The 22,168-nt window shown below is 37.4% G+C and overlaps 1 protein-coding gene across 2 annotated transcripts in view; it reads right to left on the reverse strand.

The window, feature by feature from the left end:
* Positions 1 to 1,306: 1,306 nt before the first annotated feature.
* The window catches only part of Zmat1 (zinc finger, matrin-type 1), a 42,869-nt gene continuing 22,007 nt past the window's right edge, over positions 1,307 to 22,168 (reverse strand). The window contains exons 3-6 of one of the 2 annotated variants that reach the window (XM_013505845.1): positions 13,524 to 13,625; positions 13,272 to 13,446; positions 5,173 to 5,269; positions 1,307 to 2,798 (exon numbers count right to left, since the gene is read on the reverse strand). In XM_013505845.1, coding sequence (XP_013361299.1) covers positions 1,490 to 2,798; positions 5,173 to 5,269; positions 13,272 to 13,446; positions 13,524 to 13,625 — 1,683 coding nt within the window. In that variant the 3' untranslated portion in view covers positions 1,307 to 1,489. Of the gene's footprint in view, positions 2,799 to 5,172; positions 5,273 to 13,271; positions 13,447 to 13,523; positions 13,626 to 22,168 lie in introns of both variants that reach the window. The other variant, XM_005406977.1, reaches the window with a different exon arrangement.

The following is a 22,168-nucleotide window of genomic DNA, read 5'->3' on the forward strand; positions in this document are numbered from 1 at the left end:
AATCAAACTCATGACCTTGAGCTTGCCAGGCAGGTGCTGTGCCACTGAGCTAAATCCCCAGCCCCTTTACAGAATATTTTGTATCAGTACTTTTTGACAACTTTTAGAAAGCTTATACACTAAAGTTCCACATTCAGAACTACAAATTTTAAAAAAATGCAAATCATGTTTAACAAAAAATATCAGTTGAAATTATTTCATACATTTTCCTTTGGGAGAAACCAAGAAACATAAACAAGCACACAGAAATTAAAAAATACAACAAATACTAAAAAAAAGCAAAACAAAATTTAAAAAACCAGCAAAAGGAATCTATTCTGTAATGCCTGCTCTCCCACAGGTCTGACAATGCTTACTTAGCTTCCAGGATCGTACAAGATCAGGAGGTTTCAGGCTGATATGGCTATACAGTGCAGCAGTTGGTAACTCTAATTTAAAATAAATGGATAAATAATTCACTACCAAAGCACTCTGATGAACAAAGTAGACACAACCTTACTTAAATTTTTGGAAATTACTTTCTCTGTAAGAAACATTTAATACTTTTTCTTTTTTTTTCTAGAAAATGACAAAAAGTTATGTGAGGAAAAGGAATACTGAATACTTTTACTTCACTTGGCTTTTTACTAGATATTAATTGCCTGCATAGAAAAATACAAACAACATGAATTTAATAAAGCCAAACTTTCTTCTTTCTTCAACTGTAAGTGCATAGAATTGAAAAGTTTAGAAACCAAGAGTAGACTCATGCCAAAGCACTGGCTCTTGTCTGTTCTTTAATAATTTTATTTTCTCAGGCAGGCGTGGTGGTGCATGCCTGTAATCCCAGTACTCGGGAGGCTGAGGCTGGAGGATCCTTGCAAGTTCAAGACCAGCCTGGGGTAGAGTGAACTCAAGGCCAGCCTGAACTGCATAGCTAGACCCTGTCTCAAAAACAGACCAAAAGATTTATTTTCTCTTAAGTTCTTTGTATATTATATTCTTGTATCTCAGAGGCTAAGTTTAGGATTTTTTTGTTTCTTCTCTCAATAAAATTTTATATTTTGCCAAAAAAGGAAAGGAGGCATGGGGGGAAGATTGGAGGGAGGGATGGAGAAAGGGAAGGAGGGGACTAAGCTATTTCCCTGGACTATAATGTGTGCATTCTCCTTGTCAAATAATGCACTTGTTTTTGTAAAAATTCCCTTTCTTAATGGAGTTCCTCAATTTATATTTGCTAAAAATTCAAAATAATAGACAACTCATCCCAAATAGTGGCCCTTTTGTTTTTACTTCAGTATTTTTTCCTTATATTAATTTTCAAAGACTAGATTTAGGCTTTTTGTTTCATCTTTCAGTTAAAGTTTTACACACACACACACACACACACACACACACAACCAAGTTTTCCCAGTCGAACACTATCTATCACTCCTTTTTTGTTGGATGCTCCTGTCTTTATCTAACTTTATCCTGTTTCCTTTTTATAATCCTTGGATAAACTGAAAGTTCAGAATCCAAGAATTGACTCATCCCAAAGAATTTCCTCTACAGTCCTTTCCTCAACACGTTTCTTCTTCTCTTTCTTGTGCTTAGGTTGTTTTTCAGAAGTTACATCATGGCTTTTTTTCTTTTTTCGATGCTTAAGCTTTCCCGAACTGACCTTGATTTTTTCTTCCTTCTTTTTACTTTCGTGGATGTTCTTGTCTTTGTCTAAATCCGTATCTTCATTACTCTTTTTCCTTTTATGCTTGGACTGCTCCTTCTCTGGTCTTTCTTTGCCTTTCTCCACATGCCGTTGTCTCTTCTGATGTTGCCATTTATAACTTTCTTGAGGGTCACTAGTATGGATTTTTGAAGAGAAGTGCTTGTAAACTTTGCATTCTGAACTGTACGGGACAGACTTATTTTCCTGATGACTAAAGCTCAGAGGTACTGGTTTTTCTGGAAAATAGCCTCTAGTGAATTGATAGCTCACAAGGGTCTGTTTGCTGCCATGAACTGGTAAACAATGAAGAAACTGGTTTTCCACTGCTTGGGAACTACGGTATGGGCTTGTGTAGCTCTGGTAGCTTTCAGCTGGGAGTCTTTGCTCAAACATTTTATATCTGGGTCCACTGTCAGACCTTTCTGTGTACCTGGGAGTTTCCCCAGAGCTACTGACTGTCTTTCTGAAACAGGACTTTGGCTGTAATCCTCTCGCTTTCTGCAGTTGGATGTAATCATGAAGCTCATCTTCAAAAGACTTATATGTCCTCTGTGAATGAGCTGGTAACCAATGAGGTAAGAGACCCTCCTCCAGGGAGCTACTGTATGGCTGTTGGGAGGTATGGAAAGTCTCAAATGAAGAACTTTGCTGACACGTTTTTCGTCTGGGTCCAAAATCAAACATTTCTCTGTGGCCAAAGTCCACTGTATTTTCTTTCATCTTTCTAAAACAAGTCTGTGGATGTAGCCCTCTAGCTCTCTGCACTTTGATATAGTCTTCAAGTTCATCTTGGAAAGAGTCATGTGTCTTCTCTGAATGAGCTGGTGAGTAATAAGGTAACTGGTTTCCTACTGCTTGTGACTTATTGTACAGTCCTGGGTTTAGCTGGCAAGTATCAAATGGGAATCTGTGTTCAAGTATTTTATTACTAACTCTGGAATCAACCATTCTCCTGGACCTAAGAGCTTCCAAAGGGTTTTCTTCCATTCTTCGGAAATGAGTCTTGGACTGTAATTTCCTGTATTTCTGAAATTTGATGTAATTTGCACGTTCATTTTGGTAACCATCTTGTCTCTTTGTATTCTTCACTAGATTGATGGCAAGAGAGTCTCTGCAAAGAAGACAGTAAAAAGTTATTATTAGAATGTTTTATAGAATATTTTCTTTGCTCCCAAAATATTACTCTAAAAAATCAACAAAAGCCAAAATAAAATTTTAAAACCTACCTCATTATGTAATACATACAAATGACTTTTTTCTACATTCTCAATTCTGTTCCATCCATCATGTCTGAATATATGAAGAACTCAAAAAATTAGACCTCTCAAAATAAAAGATAAAAATAGGCAATTTAAATTAATAGACACTTCTCAGGAGAAGTGCATATGGCCAATAAGTAGATGAAAAATATCTCTGGCCACTAGAGAAACACAAATCAGTACAACTCTGAGATTCTATCCTGCTCCGCTAAGAATGATTATCATTAAGAATTCAAGAACAACAAATTCTGGCAAGATTGTGGGGAAAAAAGAATGCTTCTACATTGATCATGGGTATGTACACTATAATCAACAATACAGAAATCAGTATGGAGATTTCTCAAGTACTTAAAAATAGGGATTACATTTGACCCAGCTCTACCTCTTCTAGGTATGTTCCCAAAAGAGATAAAGACATCATATTCCAGTGATACCTGCATACCCATGCTAACAGCAGCAAAACTCCTAATAGTTAAATTTGAATGTGCCCATCAACAGACTAGTGAATAAAGAAAATATGGCATATATACACATGGAATAGTACTCAGCCATAAGAAAGAATAAATTTGTGTCATTTGTAGAAAAGTGGATGGAATTTTAAGACCATGTTGCTAAGTAAAATAAATCAGACACAAAAGGTTAATCATTGCTTGGGTTCTCTCAGATAAGAAACTCAAACTATAAATACTTGAAAGATCCACATAGAAGACAACAGGGAGATAGGCTTTGAGGAGATGGAAAGGGGATCTAAGGAGGGGTGAGATGAGACAGAGACACGGGGAAGGGGGCGTAAAATGTATGAAGATGTGACATGCATATATACCAATTGCCCACAGTAAATATATTTATTATGTATCACATACATACATTAATAAAAAATCTCAACCAAAAATACCGATTCTCTATGATGAATATAATCATTATGTAGTGCAAACATGTACAAAATAATCTGATAAAAAAACAAGGACATTTTATGCTAAAAAGCATAAAAAGTGATTGCAGAGTTTGTCAGGTTTCTTCCAGGCACCATGCAATTTTTATGCAAAGAAAATTTTTACAGGCCTGGGATAAAAGGGAAGACAGGCATAAAGATGTAGACGTTACTTGATACTGCTATTATACTAAAAGTGGTAATGAACGTAGAGAACATGTGAATTAGGAGCATTAATATTTAATGCCCTAATAGATGGTCTGATCTAAATGTCATGATGTTTTCAAAGTTTTGGTTAGTGAATTTCTTATATAGATTTACAGATGTGAGAGTTATTTATTATGGAGCCTGAGTTCCTTTCTTTTTAAAGCTAACAGTAGGTTAATTTGGTGAGTCAGACTATTTACCTCTTATGTATTCAGAGTTAATGTACTTTCTCCCATAATAAAGTAACAGAAATACTCTAATTTTTTTTGGTGTTGTTGTTGTTTTTTTCTGGTACTGAGAATCGAACTCATGACCTTGTGCTTGCCAGGCGGATGCTATACCGCTGAGCTAAATCCCCAGCCCCAGAGATACTCTGCTTTTAAAAGTGATAAACCACATATACAACAGCTAGATGACTTTGCCCTAAGATGTGACTTAGCCACTCTTCAAGTGTCTACTCAATTCTCCTTTCCTTAAAATAGAACTGACTAAACATTTATTGAGCTCCTGTAATGGGCCAGGCCAGGCACTTTGTACATATGTTTATATTTCCTTATGACGGTATTATTTCACAGATGTCTAAAATAACAATTGGTCAAAATATGGAACTGGTATTTTGATTTATGTCTAATGACTAGACCTTTGATTTTTTAATATTCCTTTTAATCGTACATGTTTGGAGTAGAGAGTGTTTACACTCATCTTAGAGCTTTGTTTTCAACCACTATACCTCACTGGCAGAATGATGACTGGATGACTGAAACACTATAAGCCAATCTTCTAGAGATGCTTTAAATTTTTATGTTAGCTTGAGAATGACCCTTCAGCATGTCACCAAAGAAGGACTATGCTGTCTGATCAAGATGGGTACCAACTAGCTAGCTCTGCAGTATATTATCAAGACTAGAGAACTCCCTTGGTGATACTGATGTACAATATGTTACAAAAACCACCAATCATATCCAGGTTTAACCCATAGGAACTGAATATCTAACAAAGTTTGTAAAATATATAAAATGGTACTCGACTAGAAGCTCTGATATTTGGTATTGTGGGAACATTTGGCAAATTAAAAAGGAAACACTTACTTAATCTGATGCCCACTTCTCTGTGTGTGCTTCCGGAACATATCTAAAGATGTAAAGGTGAGTTTACAAATCTGGCAAAAATAGGTTCTCCTATTAACTGCTGCAAAAACAGAGTTTAAGTTAAGATATTTAGCATGGACATACTGAAATTCACATATCTGACTTGGAATAGAACTTTTGAACATGATGTTCTTCAAATTTTCCAATAAAGATTGGGTCCACTGAGGTCGAATGAAAGTAATCAAAGTAAGAGAGGTATTTAACAGTGTTAGCCTCTTAGACTGCCTGGAATTCTTTACACTGCACTCCTTCCCTAGTCATGGTATATTCCCTAAGAATCAGCTATGCACTTGTTATAATTGTTGCTAAATGGAGTGCAGCGGCACCTCAAATTTAGCAATGTCTAACTAATCCTTGACTCAGTCCCTCAAACTTTTTGTTTGCGTTTAATTAATTCTCCACTCAACCAAAGTCTGAAATATCCCTCCAAATTAAAGAAAAAAAAAAAAAAACCAAAAGCAAAATTTTTGCTCTCTTACCTGAAAACAGTGTAGTGCACTAACTACCAAAAGTAATTTCCAAAGATTTGAAAAAGGAGAAAGGTCCAGTGAGCCCCACTAACAAGATAAAAGCTGAAAGCAAAATTCTAAAACAAAACTGCTAGTTACCATTTCAAAAGAATCAAGAAGTATATAACATCTACCTCACTATTCTCCTTCTTATGCAGTGTTAGAAGCAGGGGATACATTATTTTTTATTTTCTTAACCTCATTATCTTTCCACTTTCTCTTTGGTCAGAAGAAGCCAATTAATAAGTCACATATAAAAGCAATTCTACTCTAAGGAGGAGGCAATAAATTGGTGCTGTAGTGATTTGGAAGACAACCAAGGTCATCTTTTAAATAGAGCAGCAGCCTAATCATTTAAAGGAAACTAAATTAATCATTATTAAATGTACTGACCTTACCTCAGTAAAGATTATTCATGGAAACAAGAGGCTACTGTCAAGGGGAAAGGTGATGACTTTAAAGGACTTGAGATTGCTCAATAGTGACATATATTGTAGCTATGGGACCAGAAGAGCTCAGCAGGATACATCAAAATTTGAATGAATGATTCCTCAAAACTACCTCTTATCCTTCTGTGTCAATTTCAGGCACACCAAGTCACTTACTGATTAAACTTTTTCCAATAAACTTTTATACCAAGGAAAGTATACTCTGGATGACATCAAGAAAAAAGTAGGAAGTGGGAACATGTATCTCCTCATACCATAAATAAATACTAGAATGGTGTTACAACTTAAATGACAATGTTTACTTATCTCTGATAAGAATCACTTTGGGGGATCTTCATTTTAAAAATACGGATTCCCAGGACCTTCCCCTGAAGAACCTGATTCACTAGTTCTGGGGTAGGGACAGTGAGTTAAGTTTTTCATTTATTATACAGAATAATGTGTTTGATTTTGGCATATTTATACATGCATATAGCATGCTCTGATCACTTCTATACAACCCCACTCTCATTCTTTCCCTTCCTTGATCTTTCCCTGATTGCCTTTCTCCTAGTAGTCTTCTTTCTACTTTCATGTCACTTCTCCTTTTTTTCTTTTAATATCTGTATGAGGGAAAGCACAGAATACTTTTTTCGGAGTACGATTCATTTCACTTTGACATAATGATATTTCATCCATTTTGATGTAAACTGCATTATCTTATTCTTTTCTATAATTAGCTGAATAATATTCTATTATGTATATATGCCAAATTTTCTTTCTTTATTCATCAGTATTTGGAAAACCAAGGCAGTTTCCATAGCTGAGTTTATTGCAATAAACGTAAGTATACACATATGTTTATACTATGCTGACTTCAAATTTTTTAGGTATATACCGAGCAGTAGTATAGCTGAGGGAATTAATTTTTAATGAATACTCCAAGTAATTGTCATCAGAGACAATGGAAAATATACTTAGGGAATATTTTTCCAGTTCTTTGTTTCTTTATCAGTGTCTTTCAAGTTTATTTGCAGTTAACGATTTGCTGATTTGAGGCTGATCAGCTGAAGTTTCTGGACTTTCTGCAAAGGTAAGGACTACATCTGGGACTGTGAATCTTCATAGCAACCCATTTTGTATGAAACTAAGGCTCATATTATCTTGCCCTATACCATATATTTTGAGTGCACCCAAGTTACATAGCATAACGCAAAGACCTGGTTTCTACTAGGTGTTTCTAGATGCTGGTTACCTATTAGAATTATGTACAAAAATGTTCATGCTACAGTTCTACATCAAATCAGTTAAACAGACTTTCTAGGGATGGAACACGGCTTACTTGCTTTTGCAAAATTTTTCAAATTTTACTGTGCAACCATTATTGAGTACCTGCCTGAGATTGACTCAATGGTGTTCATGATGACTATAAACTCAATCATTTTTCAAAGGCTTTATGCATTTGTTTAGTGTTTATGATTATAATGTATGATGTACACAGTTTTCTATTCAGTTCCTCTTTTGTTTCTCCCCAAGTTACATCATAATAGAGGTAACACAGGGCTTTAGAAGAGCTGCCAGTCATGTGTGAACAATCCAGAGGCAGTTCTGGAATTACTGTGTGATTACAATTACTTCAGCCTTTGGCCTTTCACACATTGTTGATCTTTTTTATAAAATACAGGAATCTTATGAAGTAATATATAAAAACTGTAAAAATACTTTTTGTGACCATAGGAATTTTATTCATTGACTGCTCTTTGGCCATGTTCAGCCTTTCTAGGATTGCCTTTTTCTGAGTTCAGTGTTCACTCAGGCTTTTTTGTATCTCATATCTTTCACAGTCTTCTATAACCTAACATTTGTGGGGTCCACTGATGTTCTAATCCCAGTACTATCTCCTAACTCTTTAAACTAAGATCTTTGTTCTCAAGGCATTGATTGGGAAGCACATGTCTTTGTAGTCTAACATTATACTTTTCAATGTGGCTTCATAATGGAATCACTCTGGGTGTTAAAGAAGAGAAAACAGAACACTATGTGTAGGTACCAAGGAAAATTTAATTGATTAGAGGAATGGCCTGAGAACTGTGATTTGCAACACATGGTTCTATTGTGTTGTCAAGGTTGTAAAATTGCAGGTTTAGTATCTTAAATGGGGAAATAAAACCAATTTGAGTGCTACATGAAGGTAATTTAATTTGGGACTTATGAAAAAAAAAACCAAAAATTTGTCCAATAATTTACCTGTGTTTAAATTGTGATAGGAGGACAAAATATTTTTAATAAAATAACAGTTGGTGAGAACCTATTCTGTGATGGGTAATATGTATGTATAGATATATGATAGATATTATTTCATTTCATCTTTATTCAATCTTGTGATGCTGCATTATTTTCATTTTACACTTGATCATTGTGAGGCACAACTGGACATGTGAGTTCTAACACATTTTTAGGTCTGTCTTTATCCCTACATGACAATGCTTTTCAATGAACAATTAGAAAACATTAAGAAAAAAACTACATATTCATTGTCATATAAAACACTGAGAAGTATACTGCAGAAGAAAATATAATCCCTTGCCTCAAGGAGAGTAATTCAGCTACAGAGCTGTAATTAATATAATTATCAATGAATGGTAAAGTCTATAAAAAAATCAGAGAACGGAAAGAACACAAAAAGCTAAAGCAGTGATGGAGGTTGTGACATATCATGGAGGATAGAGAGGATGTAAACTATAAGAAAAGCAGATATGAGCATGTTGGAATGAAAACAATAGATGACAGACAGAGAACTGAACATGATGTGTTGAATTCAAACAATCTGTTCAACAAACACTGGGTACCTTTATGGCACTGTGCATCAAGATAGAGACTGGAAATACAAGATGTATGAAGCAGCAGGGTTCCCTACAACTACAATATGAAAAAGAGGTACTGAACAAAGGATTTCAGTCTCATTTGGTAAAAGTAAGAGAGGTATACTTAAGAGGTATGAGAGCACTATGATGCAGGAACACTTAGTACAGGTAAGGAGGGCTAAAGAAGGTTACTCCAAGAGATGATGGCTGATCTAAACTTCGAAAGATGAGAAATAGTTAATTTGATAAAAAGAGTCAAGAAAAGCTTAGTAAATAGCACAGAAAAAGCACAGGTGTGTTTATAGGCTTTTTTTAAAATTTGACATTGTTTTAAAGGAAAATATAAGGGGACGGAGGGAGAGGCAAAAAGGGATCAGATGAGAGACTTAATATGTTAGGAAGCCTAGACCATTTTCTTGTGTGTTAGAACTCTTTAAAGTAGTTTGAGTACTAAGTAACATGCTTGGCCAATTGTGCATTTTAGAAGGATGTCTCCTTTCAATGTAATATAGAAAATGACTTTAAAAAGAACAAATCTGGGAGTAAGATCTCAACATGAAGGGACTATATAACAGACTAGGCAAAAGATAATAAGGGCATGGACTAGAGAGGTCTTAGTAGGCATAGAGAAGAACAGGGAAACTGGTGAAATGTTTACCATCGAAACTGGCTAAACTCAGTGACCGACTGAAATGAGAGGAGAGGAAGTAATCCAGAGGAGTCTAAAATAATTTGCAGAATCCTGGTTTGCTAAGCAAATGGGTGACGATCCCATTAACTGGAACTGGATCTTCGGGAGAAAGTCTTGTGTCACGGAGTGGGAAAGTGAAGTAGTATGAGTACAAGTTTGAGCACACAGAGTCTGAGGTAACTGGGAGATTCCACGTAAGGGTATTAAGTAGGAAGATACACGTAGGAGTTTGAAAGGTAGAGGACAGGCCACAGATATTTGGGAGGTAAACGTGATATTGGGAGGTAAAGCCTGGTCGGAGGAGGTGTATCACTAGCAGGGTGGGGGTGGAATGGAAGAGTTTATCTCTCTACCTACTCCCTTAATCCCTCTCCTTTTCTGCCATGTTATGAGCAACCCTCCTCTGCCATGCTGCCCAGACTTGGAGCCAGTCGACTATGGACTGAAACCTCTACAAACTCTGAGCCAAAATAAATTTGTCTTCTTTTAAATTGTGAGTGTCAGGTATTGTGTCTCAGAGATGAGACAGTAAGACAGAGTATTCACAATTAACTACAAGCTTCTACTTTGGATAAGTGAACTTGAAATGGCTTTGAGATACCCAGGTGAGTCACTAGGTACCATTCAGGTATGTGAGTCAAAAGTCTGACAGAAAGGTCAAGCATACAGATGAGAGAGGAAAACGAGAACAAATTGAAATATGTTCTTAAGGTCAAGAATGGAATAATGAAAATACCTGTATCAAGGTAATGAACAAAAAAAGAGCCCATGTAAAAGCTATGTAAAGAGCCAGGAACACAGGAGAATAGAGCTTCAAGAAGTTGGAAATAATGAACATTATTACATGAAGCAGGAAGGTCTAGTAAACAGAGAAATGAAAAAATAGCGGTAAGTTGAGGAAAAGAAGTGGATGGAAGAGAGAACATGAAATGGGAATAAAATACACTAGTAGCGAAAAGGTGCCTATGGGGGAAAATGGAAAAAATATGGTTAGAGGAGCAAGTGGATCATTCCAGTTGGGATCAGTCTTAATATTGTACCTAATTTCTTGCCACTCTTTCTTAGCTCCAAGGGCTTTGATCATCCTTTCTCCTTCCCACTTGTATAAACCAAAATAATCAAAACCAATGAAGATTATACAGTGATGTTTCACTCCTCCAGTTACCAAAATATGTACATAAAATGTATGTCTGTAGCTTCTTCCAGTGAAGTGTTATTAACCCAAACATTCTAAGTACTTGCTTCTTCAGGCAAAAAGGCTGTATTCCAATTTGTATTCCTACAAAGGCTACCACCAAAAAGATACTTAAACTGTATTTAGTGAATTAATGACTTCACCACATGATACTTATTTAAAATATTTCCTTATATATCTGAGATCATATTCAATCATATGAGTAACTATATTTGATTTTTAAAAAGGGTGATGTGAACCATTCTTGGTGTCATTTTATAGAAAACAAGCATCAAACTAGATGGACTTAAAGGGCCTAACTTATCTAAAATTATGTTAATCCAGGAATAGCACCCCTCAATCAGTAAGAATAAAATAACATGTAAGTAAGATAGTATATTTTATAAAATACAAACACACAATTAAGGAGTTTTGTGATAATTTTCCTGTTTACCATATGCATTTGATTTTGGTGGAAGATGTTTCTCTCTTATCCTGTGTAAAAACCTCTTCCTAGCTACATTTCTTCTGTGTTTTTGCCCAGCATAATGTTTTTTTTTTTTTTTTTTTTTTTTTTTGTTTTTCTCCGGTACCGGGAACCGAACTCACGACCTTGCGCTTGCCAAGCAGGCGCTTTGCCGCTGAGCTAAATCCCCAGCCCCTGCCCAGCATAATGTTGGTGGGCCATTACTGGACTATTAAAGGAAGCAGTACAGAGTTTGGAATATGTGCTTTGATTATTCAAATGCAGAGCACTGCCAGAAGAGGAAGGCATAGTTTCACCTGGAGCAGGCTTAACAGCAAGAAGCTTCAGAGAAGTTGACTCTGTAGGAGCAGAAACAGGCACACCAGCTTAAACAGTTATTAAGACAAGTGATTAATATGTGTTCAGATATTAGAGTTGCACCCATTTTAAAGTATTAAAGAAATTCGGGGTTCTATAAAAAACTCATACTCTTTGGACTTTTTCAGCAAAGGGATGTTAGACAATGGCATTCAAGTATAAAGAATTTCTTTTTGTGGTAGAGGAAATGTCAATACTAGTGTGTAACCAAGTTTCTTCAATAAAGACATGGGAAGGAAGGAATATTCTGCACCAGGAACTATCTATATATTCATTTGAGGAATCAATAAAGGCACGAAAGCCATCTAAGGGTAATTCTGTGAAATTAGGGAGGGTCAGACAGATGATAGCAACTCCTAAGCTGGTTTCTTTAAGTAAAACAATAAGGCATCTATTCTGTCAAATTTGTCTACATTGGAATCAGAATAAAATATGTGCAATTAAGACTATAAAAATACATAGGTTTTCACAATCATAGTTATTGTTCTCCTTAAGGGCAAATTTTAGAGGACTGCTGACAAAGCTTTTACAAAATGCATTCTCTTGTAGGACACAGTAATTCTGTCCTTGTTTAGATTTTTTTAAGTAGAAAAACAAATATACAACAATTAGACTAGAGTAAATTTAAAAATGAACTCTGGTTTCATTTATTAAGAAAACAGCAAGTTTTCATACTATTTTGTGTGGCACTATGTTTTCTGTGTGATGCCTACATGAGTGGGAAATTAATGTTATAGAGTTTTCCAGGTATGCCTTAGTACTACAGGATCAAAGCAATTATGAATGTGGTAAATTATTTATTACAGAAGATTAAAAATTACTGTTTGTTTTGCACAGAAATTTTTTGAAACATTTGTCTTTTTCAGGCTGTACTCTGCCATCTCAGGCAATTTTGGGTCAGATTTCTCATTATGTATTGGTAGTCCAACAACACTGGAGGAAGAAAAGAGGTAATGCTTTGTAGTTCCTAGTATCTTTTGGTTTTAATATAATAGAAAGACACAGTAACTACTAATTGATGATGCTAATGGTACTTTTTCTTTACATTTACAGGAAAAAATAAATGGGCTACCATGGTAAAAGATTGAGTTACTTTTTAAAATTTTGCCTACAGTTGAAGTCAGGAAAGGCTGTACCTATAACTATATCATGGCAAAGACACTGATCTGAACACAAATTTGAGATAATGTTTTGCAAAGCCCTATAGTAAAAAAATGCCAAGGGGGAAGAACTAAGGAAGACCTAGGATTTTATAATTTTATTATAAAATGACTAATCTCTAGCTCATTATTATTGATACCCATATAGCTAATCACATGATTTTATTTGGATTTAATGAAAGGAAGACATTATAACATTTCTTAAAATTAATTTATCCATTATAATCTCCATAGATAAGGACACAGTGATTAACAGAGCAGAAGATTAATAATAAGATTATTTCAACTGAAATGAAAGTTTCCCCAATAAGAAAACGATCGCAGAATTGGAGATAGTCCCTGAAAATCAAGAGATGAAAGGCACCTTACCTCTCTCTGGCTGAAATGCTGATGGAGGTACCTGATTACGTTTCTCTCTTAATTGCTTCAGTTTTTTAGCATGAACCTTTCCCACATAGTGAGACTGAGCAACGATTGCAGAGTTGAAATTCATGTTGCAGAGATTACAATGTTTGTTTCTGTCCAGTAGTCCACTCTCATGTGCCTGAAGTAAACACAATCTTGTTGGAAAGATTCAATAACTCAAAATTTAGAATTACAACATCAATGTAAACCACTCACCTGAGAATTCCTAACATGCCTCTTCATTTTCTTACTGTATAGTGCACTTTGTTCCCTATGCACTTGAAAGTAAAATATAACATTTTGAACATGTCTTTGACTCTGAAAAAAAGATATAACATGACTTTGTTTATTCAGTAACATTAATTCAAAATTAATACCTCTCTGAATGGAAGGGTAATAGAAAATGTCGCCCCCCCCAGGCAGCATTCTTCAATTGGTAGTTGCCCAGGTAATAGTTCCAGTTGCATTTCCTGTTACTTTTGTTCTTTAGAAAAGGCTGGTCACTGTGATGATGTATGGCTGGTCACTATGATGCATATTGTAAGAACCAATCCCCAATTAAAAAGCCAGTCTGCTTCTGTACTTTTTTCTTGCTTATCCCATATAAGCTCTAGACCACCAGAGATCAGGGCCTGATATTTTTGGAAAGATCCCAATCAGTGCCCATCAACATAAAATAAATCTGCCTTCAAATCCTGAGTGTCGTTTCAGTGTTTCTGTTTGCCATTGCATCTGGTCCATCAGCCAGGAAGACTGACCATGCTGACCTCTTTGGTCACTGGTCGTGGCCCTGGCAGATGGAGCAAGGACCTCTCGAGGTCTAGACAAGATGATATGCCTTGGAGATTTCTCAAGTCCCCTTGCAGGTCTGGAGAATACCTGTCTCCCCCTTGAGGAGGTCACATTGGATCCCAAAGGGAGGAGGATGCAGTCTGTCTGTCTGCTTGCCTACCTGTGTGATTGCCATAAGAACCCCCAGGGGCACCCCAGTTAGTCTGTCAGTCCTGCTCAGTTCAAGCAGGAGAGATTGATCACCTCTTATTAGTCGGGACCACCCTCCAGTGAAGGGGGTTGGAATGTTTTAACCCTTGAATGCTTACTGAATGAATGTGAGTGGACCGGAAAACATGAGCAGTAGGCTGCTCATCTGTGCACCAAGACTTGGAAGCACTGATTGCAGTGGCTGATTGGGACTTCACCTGTAGTTCCATGGTGATTGACATGTGGCACAATGGAGGTCGTGCACCCTCCTTAGCTAATTTGTGCCTAAGTTCCTGTGAGGGGCAAGGCCAGGTGGGTATCTGAATGGTCTCTGTCTCCGAGGGGCACCCACCTTTTGTCTGCTGTGCCATCACTCAAGGGTACACAACACACACATAGGAAGTCAGAGATGGGAATTAGTCAAAATCCACAGTCCCTGACTGTAGGAAAAAAGGGATTTTACAGAGTTAAAAAAATGAAACCAAACCACTTGCTGTATCTCAAAGGAAAAAAAGGGAAAAAGAGGCCCATTCTTCCTGAGAACTCCACCTTGGCACCCTCCTCGGCTGCCTCAGTTGCTGCCAACACCTATAGCTTCATTTCCCACTCCTGACTTGTCTACTTTGAAGAACTGAACTAGTTCCAGCTAGCCATTGCCTGCATTTGGTCAGAGACCCTCCACCCAAACCTTCTGCTTCATGGCTATGCCTATCCTGGTCCGATGATGTCGTCTAATGCCCACCAAAGATGCCTGTTACTAATTCCTTCTGATTTCCACAGTTTGACTGAGGAAAAATTGGATTGTGAGCCCTGACTAATGAGTTGTCATGTCCTTTCCAAAGGTCACTCTGCCTAGAAACAACTCAGTTGAGCACTTCTCAAAGACATCAAAAGGGAGGCAAAAAGCCCATCAACCACTGTTACCCGGAAGTCTAATAAAAGCACCTGATGTCCATAAGAAAATCCAGTCTGATACATGGCCAAACCTTCTGGCTATGAGTTATAAGGGCTATGGATACAAAAAGTAAATGCTCCCTCCATCTGCAAGACACAAGGGAACCTGACTACCCAGGTCCACCTCAAGCTGAATCTCTCCTTGTCCTGTCAAGCCTGGATGGATAGGACAGACTGAACTCTATCATACTGGGTTCCTCAGAGCTTGCAGTCATTGCAAAGGTCGGGGGTAAACCTCTGACTTTCCTGGGAGACAATGAAACCGAACTCTCTTCCTTCAAAAGTGCCCTCTGTCAAAAAGTTTGCATCTTTGGGGCAACTGGGACTCTTGCCTCTTGCCCCTCTGCCATTCACCAACTTGCAGTATGGGAGGACATCTCACCAAACTTGAATTCCTATGTAAACCAGTCCCCATACTGCAATTAGAAGCGATTGGACTGTCTCCTATGCATCAAGCCAATCAGCCTCCCTCTCGTTTAACCCTGGACTTTCAAGTTTGACTATTCCCCAAGAGGAAGATGACACCTGCATCAGCCTGAGAAAGATAACCACAATCCTGAAGTTCTGAAAACTCTCCTAACAGAGGTATGGGCTAAAGACTCACCTATGAGCTTGGCCATCAACCATGCCACTTCACTGTGACCCCCACTACTGTCAAATGTCATGAGAAGCACAAGCAGGCATCCAGCCACACTTCAGCCTGATAGACTGTTAATCACCTTTGGCAAGATCTTCGTGTCATCAACAATGTAGCCATTACCTTACATTCTGTTTCCTAACCAATACACCCTTTTGGACTGTTACTCAATTGCCCAAAGGGTTTGGGAACTCTCCCACTATTTTCCAGGAGGTTTTGATGAAAGATTTGTCCAAGCCACCAGCATCTTTTCTTTGAGACAGCCTGTTTCTCTGTCCTTTCCAGTTCTGTCATGGCCCCTCAAGAAAGAAAAAAATGAGACTTCAAAACCACACAATGTTTATAGACTGTCAAATTGCTAAAACACGCTGTTCCTGCTTGTGGAAGCCAGTTCAAGATCTTTGAGCTGTCAGTGCCACCACAGCTGCCCTCTACATGCTGCCTCAGTCTTTGTCCACACACAGCCTGCTGATACACCTGCCTGGTGGACCTAAAGAATGCTTTCTTCTGCCTTTGGTTGGCTCCTCTCAGCCATCCTCTCTTCAAAAAGACCACAGTTCTGGACTCAAAAGTCAACTGACCTGGACTCAACCTCCCAGAGGTTCAAAACTTGTTTACCCTCTTTGGACAAGCAGACTGTCAGACCCTGGGAGTGCCCAGTGGCCTACTAGTACAAATACTTGGGGGATCACATTGCTAATGGCTGCCTCCTCTCTTTGCTTCTGTGCTCTAATAGCCACTGTCATTCTGATCAAAAAATCTGACAAGCTCACCTTAGGCTGATACCTAACTATTGACATGGCACATGCTGTACCAGACCTCCTGAATAACTCTGGACTGCCTGGAACTGACTGAGACACTGTTCTTTAGCTGACCAGACTTAGTAATGAACCCCTTCACAGATGCTGAGTATACCCTGTTTATGGATGAAAGTACTGTAGCTCTGTTAAGAATGGAGTCCGACAGGCTAGATATGCTATGGTCACCTTGGACAAAGTTATTTTGGCCAAAGCTCTCCTGCTACTGCTTCCTGCTGCTGTTTGGAAATCTGCCACCAAGGATGCCAAACCTATGCTCAGAACAATCTGGTCCAGGCCCAAAGCCCTGTCCAGGGATCCAACTGACTGAAACATCAACACCAGCCACCAGACCTGCTCTCACCATATCTTCTGCAAGTTCAAGCAACTGTGCTGGTTTCCATACCCCTGCAGCCAGCTCAAGCTTCAGCATCTGTATCACTGGCCCTGACCTCATGCAACATAATGGATTCTCTTCATTTAAGGATATATAGATAGATTACATAGAAATAAAACATAACCCTACAGAAACAGCTTGTAACTAGCTCCACAAAAGTTTAGCTAAAATATCAGCTATACCTGTAGACACTCCTACACATACATATAATTCAAGTGACCCCTACAAGTTTTAAAAATCCACCCTTAGATCTGCTGGAGAATTTATCTGGTTCATTCAGAAGAGACGACATATTCAAAGCCCTGCTCTGGTCACTCTGGATGCAGACTAGTCCACGCATGGTTGAAGCTTGAGGACATAATTTACAGGATTGCTCTATATGCATTCCCCTTGATTTTTGTGTCTTTTCAGGCTGCTTACCCCAGTCCTTGCTTCCCTGCCCGTTATTAGTTGTGATTTCTATGGATGGTTTTCCCAAGAGAATAGAACAATCAGTTGAATACTTGACCAAGATTTGATGAGCATCCAAGGCACATTGGACATTCTCCTAGGTCAGAGTCACTCCCCAACTACCTTGCCAGAGTGACATTACAGAACAGACGGGATTGAATTATGTTTCTTCCTAAAAGCAATTTAGGGAAAATCTCTGTAATAAGACAATCTTGGTGACCTTGGCTAGGGCCCATCCTGGGATCCCTGACAACCCTAATGCTACTGCTTCTAGATGGGCCTTGTCTCAGAAGATCACATGTAATATGCTCAGCAAAGATTTGCCAGGGAAACTAAAAGAGGGGACAGGTGTAACAGAAAATGCCTCCTCAGCCGGTGTACTTCAGTTTGTTTGTTGCCCAGGTAGTAGTTGCAGTTACATTTCCTGTTACTTTTGTTTCTTAGAAACGGCTAATCACTGTGATGTATATCTGGTCACTATGAAGCATATTATAAGAACCAATCCCCAACTGACAAGCCATTCTGCCTCTGTACTTCCTTCTTGCTTATCCCATATAAGCCCTAGACCACCAGAGATCAGGGTCTGATATTTTGGGAATGATTCTAATCAGTATCCATCTCTGTAAAATAAACCTGTCTCCAAATTCTGGGTGTCATTTCAGTGTTTCTCCATGCCATTGCAGAAGGACAGTACTATTGAGTTTTATTATATTTTATCCACACTACATTTATGAAAGAGCTTCACATGCTTTAAATCTCACATATTTTAAATCTCACTTAAAATAATGCTGCAATTTAGAAACCAGTATTTTTTTAGGTTCTTGTTTTTTATAGACACTTCCAGTTGCTACCCCATATTAAATGTTTTTGTTTTCCTTAGTTACAAGTCTTGGGCAATGTACCTAGCTAAAACATTATCTTTTCCAGCCTCTTTCACAAAGATGTAGTTACGTGACTAGATTATGTCCAGTAAGATGTACTTTGGCGAAGTTTGCTTAAAAGACTAGGAGATAAGCCTTTTTTCTATCCTTCCTTCTTGCTTCTGAAGTTAAGACGTAGAGGATGGAGTTCATCTTGTCCATGGGTGACTTTTAGGACAAAAGGCAGTTCATTAGAGCTGAAAGACAAAATGCTCAGCCTTCTTATGATTTCACAAATCTGTAAGATCAGCCTACCTTTCAAATTATTTTTTGTAAGGAAATAAACTGTTCCAGATTCAAGCTACATTAGGACAAGTGTATTGCCAAATATGTGGGAATGTCCAAGGTGTTTGGTGTAGGTAGAAGAGAATCTAACATTTCCTGAACACAATGAGGTAACCACTCTCTCTTTATGGATTTTTTTTGGAAACAGGATCTTTCTGTGTAGTTTGGGCTGTCCTTGACTCAACTGTGTAGGCCGGCTTGGCTTTGATCCACCCACCTCAGCCTCCCAAGTGCTAAGATTACAGGTGTGAGCCATTACACAAGGCTGGAATTTTAAATTGTGAAATACATTCATCATAAATAAAAAACAGGAGAGAGTATGGCTGAAGTCCCATGCCCACCATCTAGTCTCAATAGATACTTGAATTTTGCTCTACTTTTTCAGATCTCCTTTTCAAAAGAGGTAAAATCTTAGATACAATTGTATATCATAACACCTTTTTCCTGTATCTCCATAGGTAAAGCTGTGGTATCACTTATTTTTATGTTTTTATTTTTTTACTATCTATTATTGTTTGGATCATAAATGTCCTCCAAGTGCTCATGTGGTGAAAGGTTGGTCTTCAGCTCATGGTGCTACTGGGAGATGGTGGATACTCTAAGCGATAAGGCCTAGTTGGAAGAAGCAGGTGAGGGGCATGCCTTTGCAGAGTATATTTTGTTCATTGTCTCCTCCTATCTTCTATTTCCCTCCCTATCTCCCTCCCTCTTGTCTGACATGAGGCAAGCAGCCTTCCTGTACCATGATGTTGTGCCTCACCACAGGCCCAGAAAGAATGGAGGTAGCTATCCATGGACTGAGACATCTAAAGCAGTGAGCCAGAATAAAATTTTGGTTAAGTTGTTTATCTCAGAGATTTGTCAGTAATGGAAAGTGAATACACTATATATGTGGGTACTCATAAAGTTTATGTAATGTTGACTTTACAAAATTGCAAACATTGAATCATTCAGTACTGTTATGCCTTATATCTAAATGTCTCCCCAAAGCTTCATGTGATCATAAGATGGGCTTTCAAGAGATGAATGGAAGATGGGTATGTGATACTCATCACTGGATTAGTCCACTGATGGGCTTATAGCTGGGTGTAATGTTGCGAAGTGAAGCCTGGTGGGAAGAGTTGGCTCACTGCTTCCCCGTGGGCATGATACATATATCCCACCTCCCTTGAGCGTGCACTACTTTCTTCCTACTTTGCCGTAATCTCTTTCTCCTCTCACATTTCCCTCTGCCATACTTGAAGCCAGACAACCATGAACTGAAACGTGTAGAACCTGTGAACTAAAATAAACTGCTCCTTCTTTAACTTATAGGCATTGGCTATTGTGTCCCAGCAATGAGAAAGTAAGGCAAATGCATATTTTTCTACAAATTGCTTCTGAACCTCAATATTACATTTCAAACATTTATCCATATTGATACATATAGCTGTAGTTTATTCAGGTTGCACACTATATAATGACCTATTTCAAATGCTATCCAACCACTCCCCTACTGAAAGTAGTTACGCTTCTGTTTATTTTGTTGTTACAAGCATTGCTGGCATGAACATATGTAAACATATTTCCTAATATACATATTCAAGAGTTTGTTTAGAGTAGATATCTAGGTCTGAAATTTTGCCTCATGGTATGCAGATTTTCAACCTTATAAGGTATTGGGAAATTCTGAAAAAAGGATTTCATCTCCAAATGTATTAAGTGTTTCTGTGTCTCTATATTCTTCTGAAATGTTAAATTGTATTAGATTTTAGTGTTTTCCATTATATTATAGATTGTCTATGATAGTTGATTATCATTTCATATTGAATTTCCTATTGGTACACTAGTGAAATTGAGTATCTCTTCTGAAGCCTATTCATATCAATTTTTACTTTTTCTTTTGGATTTTTGTTCTGATTGGTAGTCCTTTATATATTCTAGACATTAATTTTTTGTGTTAGAAATACCACTCAATCTGTGGTCCATCTTTTAACTTACTTTATGAATTTTTTGTCATAAATTTCCCTTAAAGCTATTATGACTTATTATAAAGCGATCACTTAAAATGAAATAGTTGTAGAGATAGAAAAACAAATCAGTACAATAAAACAGAAAAATAGCGTGAAAACCAGACCAATATATGTGGAAAATAATATATGGTAGAGGAAGCACTGCAAGTTCATGGAACAAGGTTGAACTATACAAGAGGTGACCCAAATATAAGGTAAATGTTAACATTTAAAAATATTATTCCTGTTAATTTCCATTGAAATACTTCCTATGCTTTGAACACATTTATCCCATCATTCCTGTCACTTTCAAAAGTGTTCTGCAAGTCCTCTTTTGTGAGTATTTTTACAATATGTGCTTAAAAATACAGTGAATGTTGCTGCTGAGTGCTATCCAATGGAAAGGCAAGGGTATAAAAATACGGTGTGTCCTCATCCACTTCAATCACTGGAGCTGGCATAGTTAAAATGACCATGAAAGGTAAATATTTTGTGTTGATTCAGGGCATTGAGGCAGCCACTCATTGTGACTGAAGATTTACAAAAGTGGACTTCCAGAACCGCTTTAGAAAATGGCAAGAATAAGTGTACTGAAAATAGTAGAGAGTACTGTGAAAAGAATGAATGCAATACATCTTTTACTGTAACAATTTTTAAAACTTTAAATATTTTCCATATTATCACACTTAATATAGTTCTGATTATAACTGGTATCCATATGAAAATATATTATCATCTTCCGCACACAAAATTAATACCAAATGGATTAGTACTTTAATGTATGAAATAAAACTTTCCCAAGTTTAGCAGAAAACGAAACTACATACATAAGAAAAGTGTATAGGTTGTTTTATCAAGCACAAGCATAAATGCAAAGGGAAATACTAAGAAATACAACCTCAAAGTCCTACTGAATTGTCATCTTTTACATTTACAATGAACACTACCTTGATATAGTGTGAAAGCCTTAACTGAGCTGTATACAAAAGAGAAAAATATTCATGCTTTTTAAGTAGAATATTTATATAGAACATATTTTCAAATATACAGACAATTATGTATAGTTTTGAGCTGATGATTTAATAGGCTCTACAACCTAACTGTAAATATCACTGAAATTTAAATTTAAAAATTTAGTACAATATTCACATAATTTTTCACAGCAGTTAAAATTATTACAGATTCTTGGAGGCTGAAACAGGAGGCTTGCAAGTTTAGGCCAGGCTGGGAAACTTAGATACACCCTGCCTTAACATGAAAAAAGAAAAGGGTTGGGGATATAGCTCAGTGCGAGGACCCTGGGTTCAATTACCAGAACTATAAACACTGTATACAGGATAAAATGTACAGAATGTGGGGGGCTGGGGATTTAGCTCAGCAGCAAAGCGCCTGCCTGGCAAGCGCAAGGTCGTGAGTTCGGTTCCCGGTACCGGAGAAAAACCAAAAAAA

The sequence above is a fragment of the Chinchilla lanigera genome, unplaced genomic scaffold (genome assembly GCF_000276665.1).
Source record: "Chinchilla lanigera isolate Chin_1 unplaced genomic scaffold, ChiLan1.0 scaffold00102, whole genome shotgun sequence".
In the NCBI taxonomy this organism is placed as follows: domain Eukaryota; kingdom Metazoa; phylum Chordata; class Mammalia; order Rodentia; family Chinchillidae; genus Chinchilla; species Chinchilla lanigera.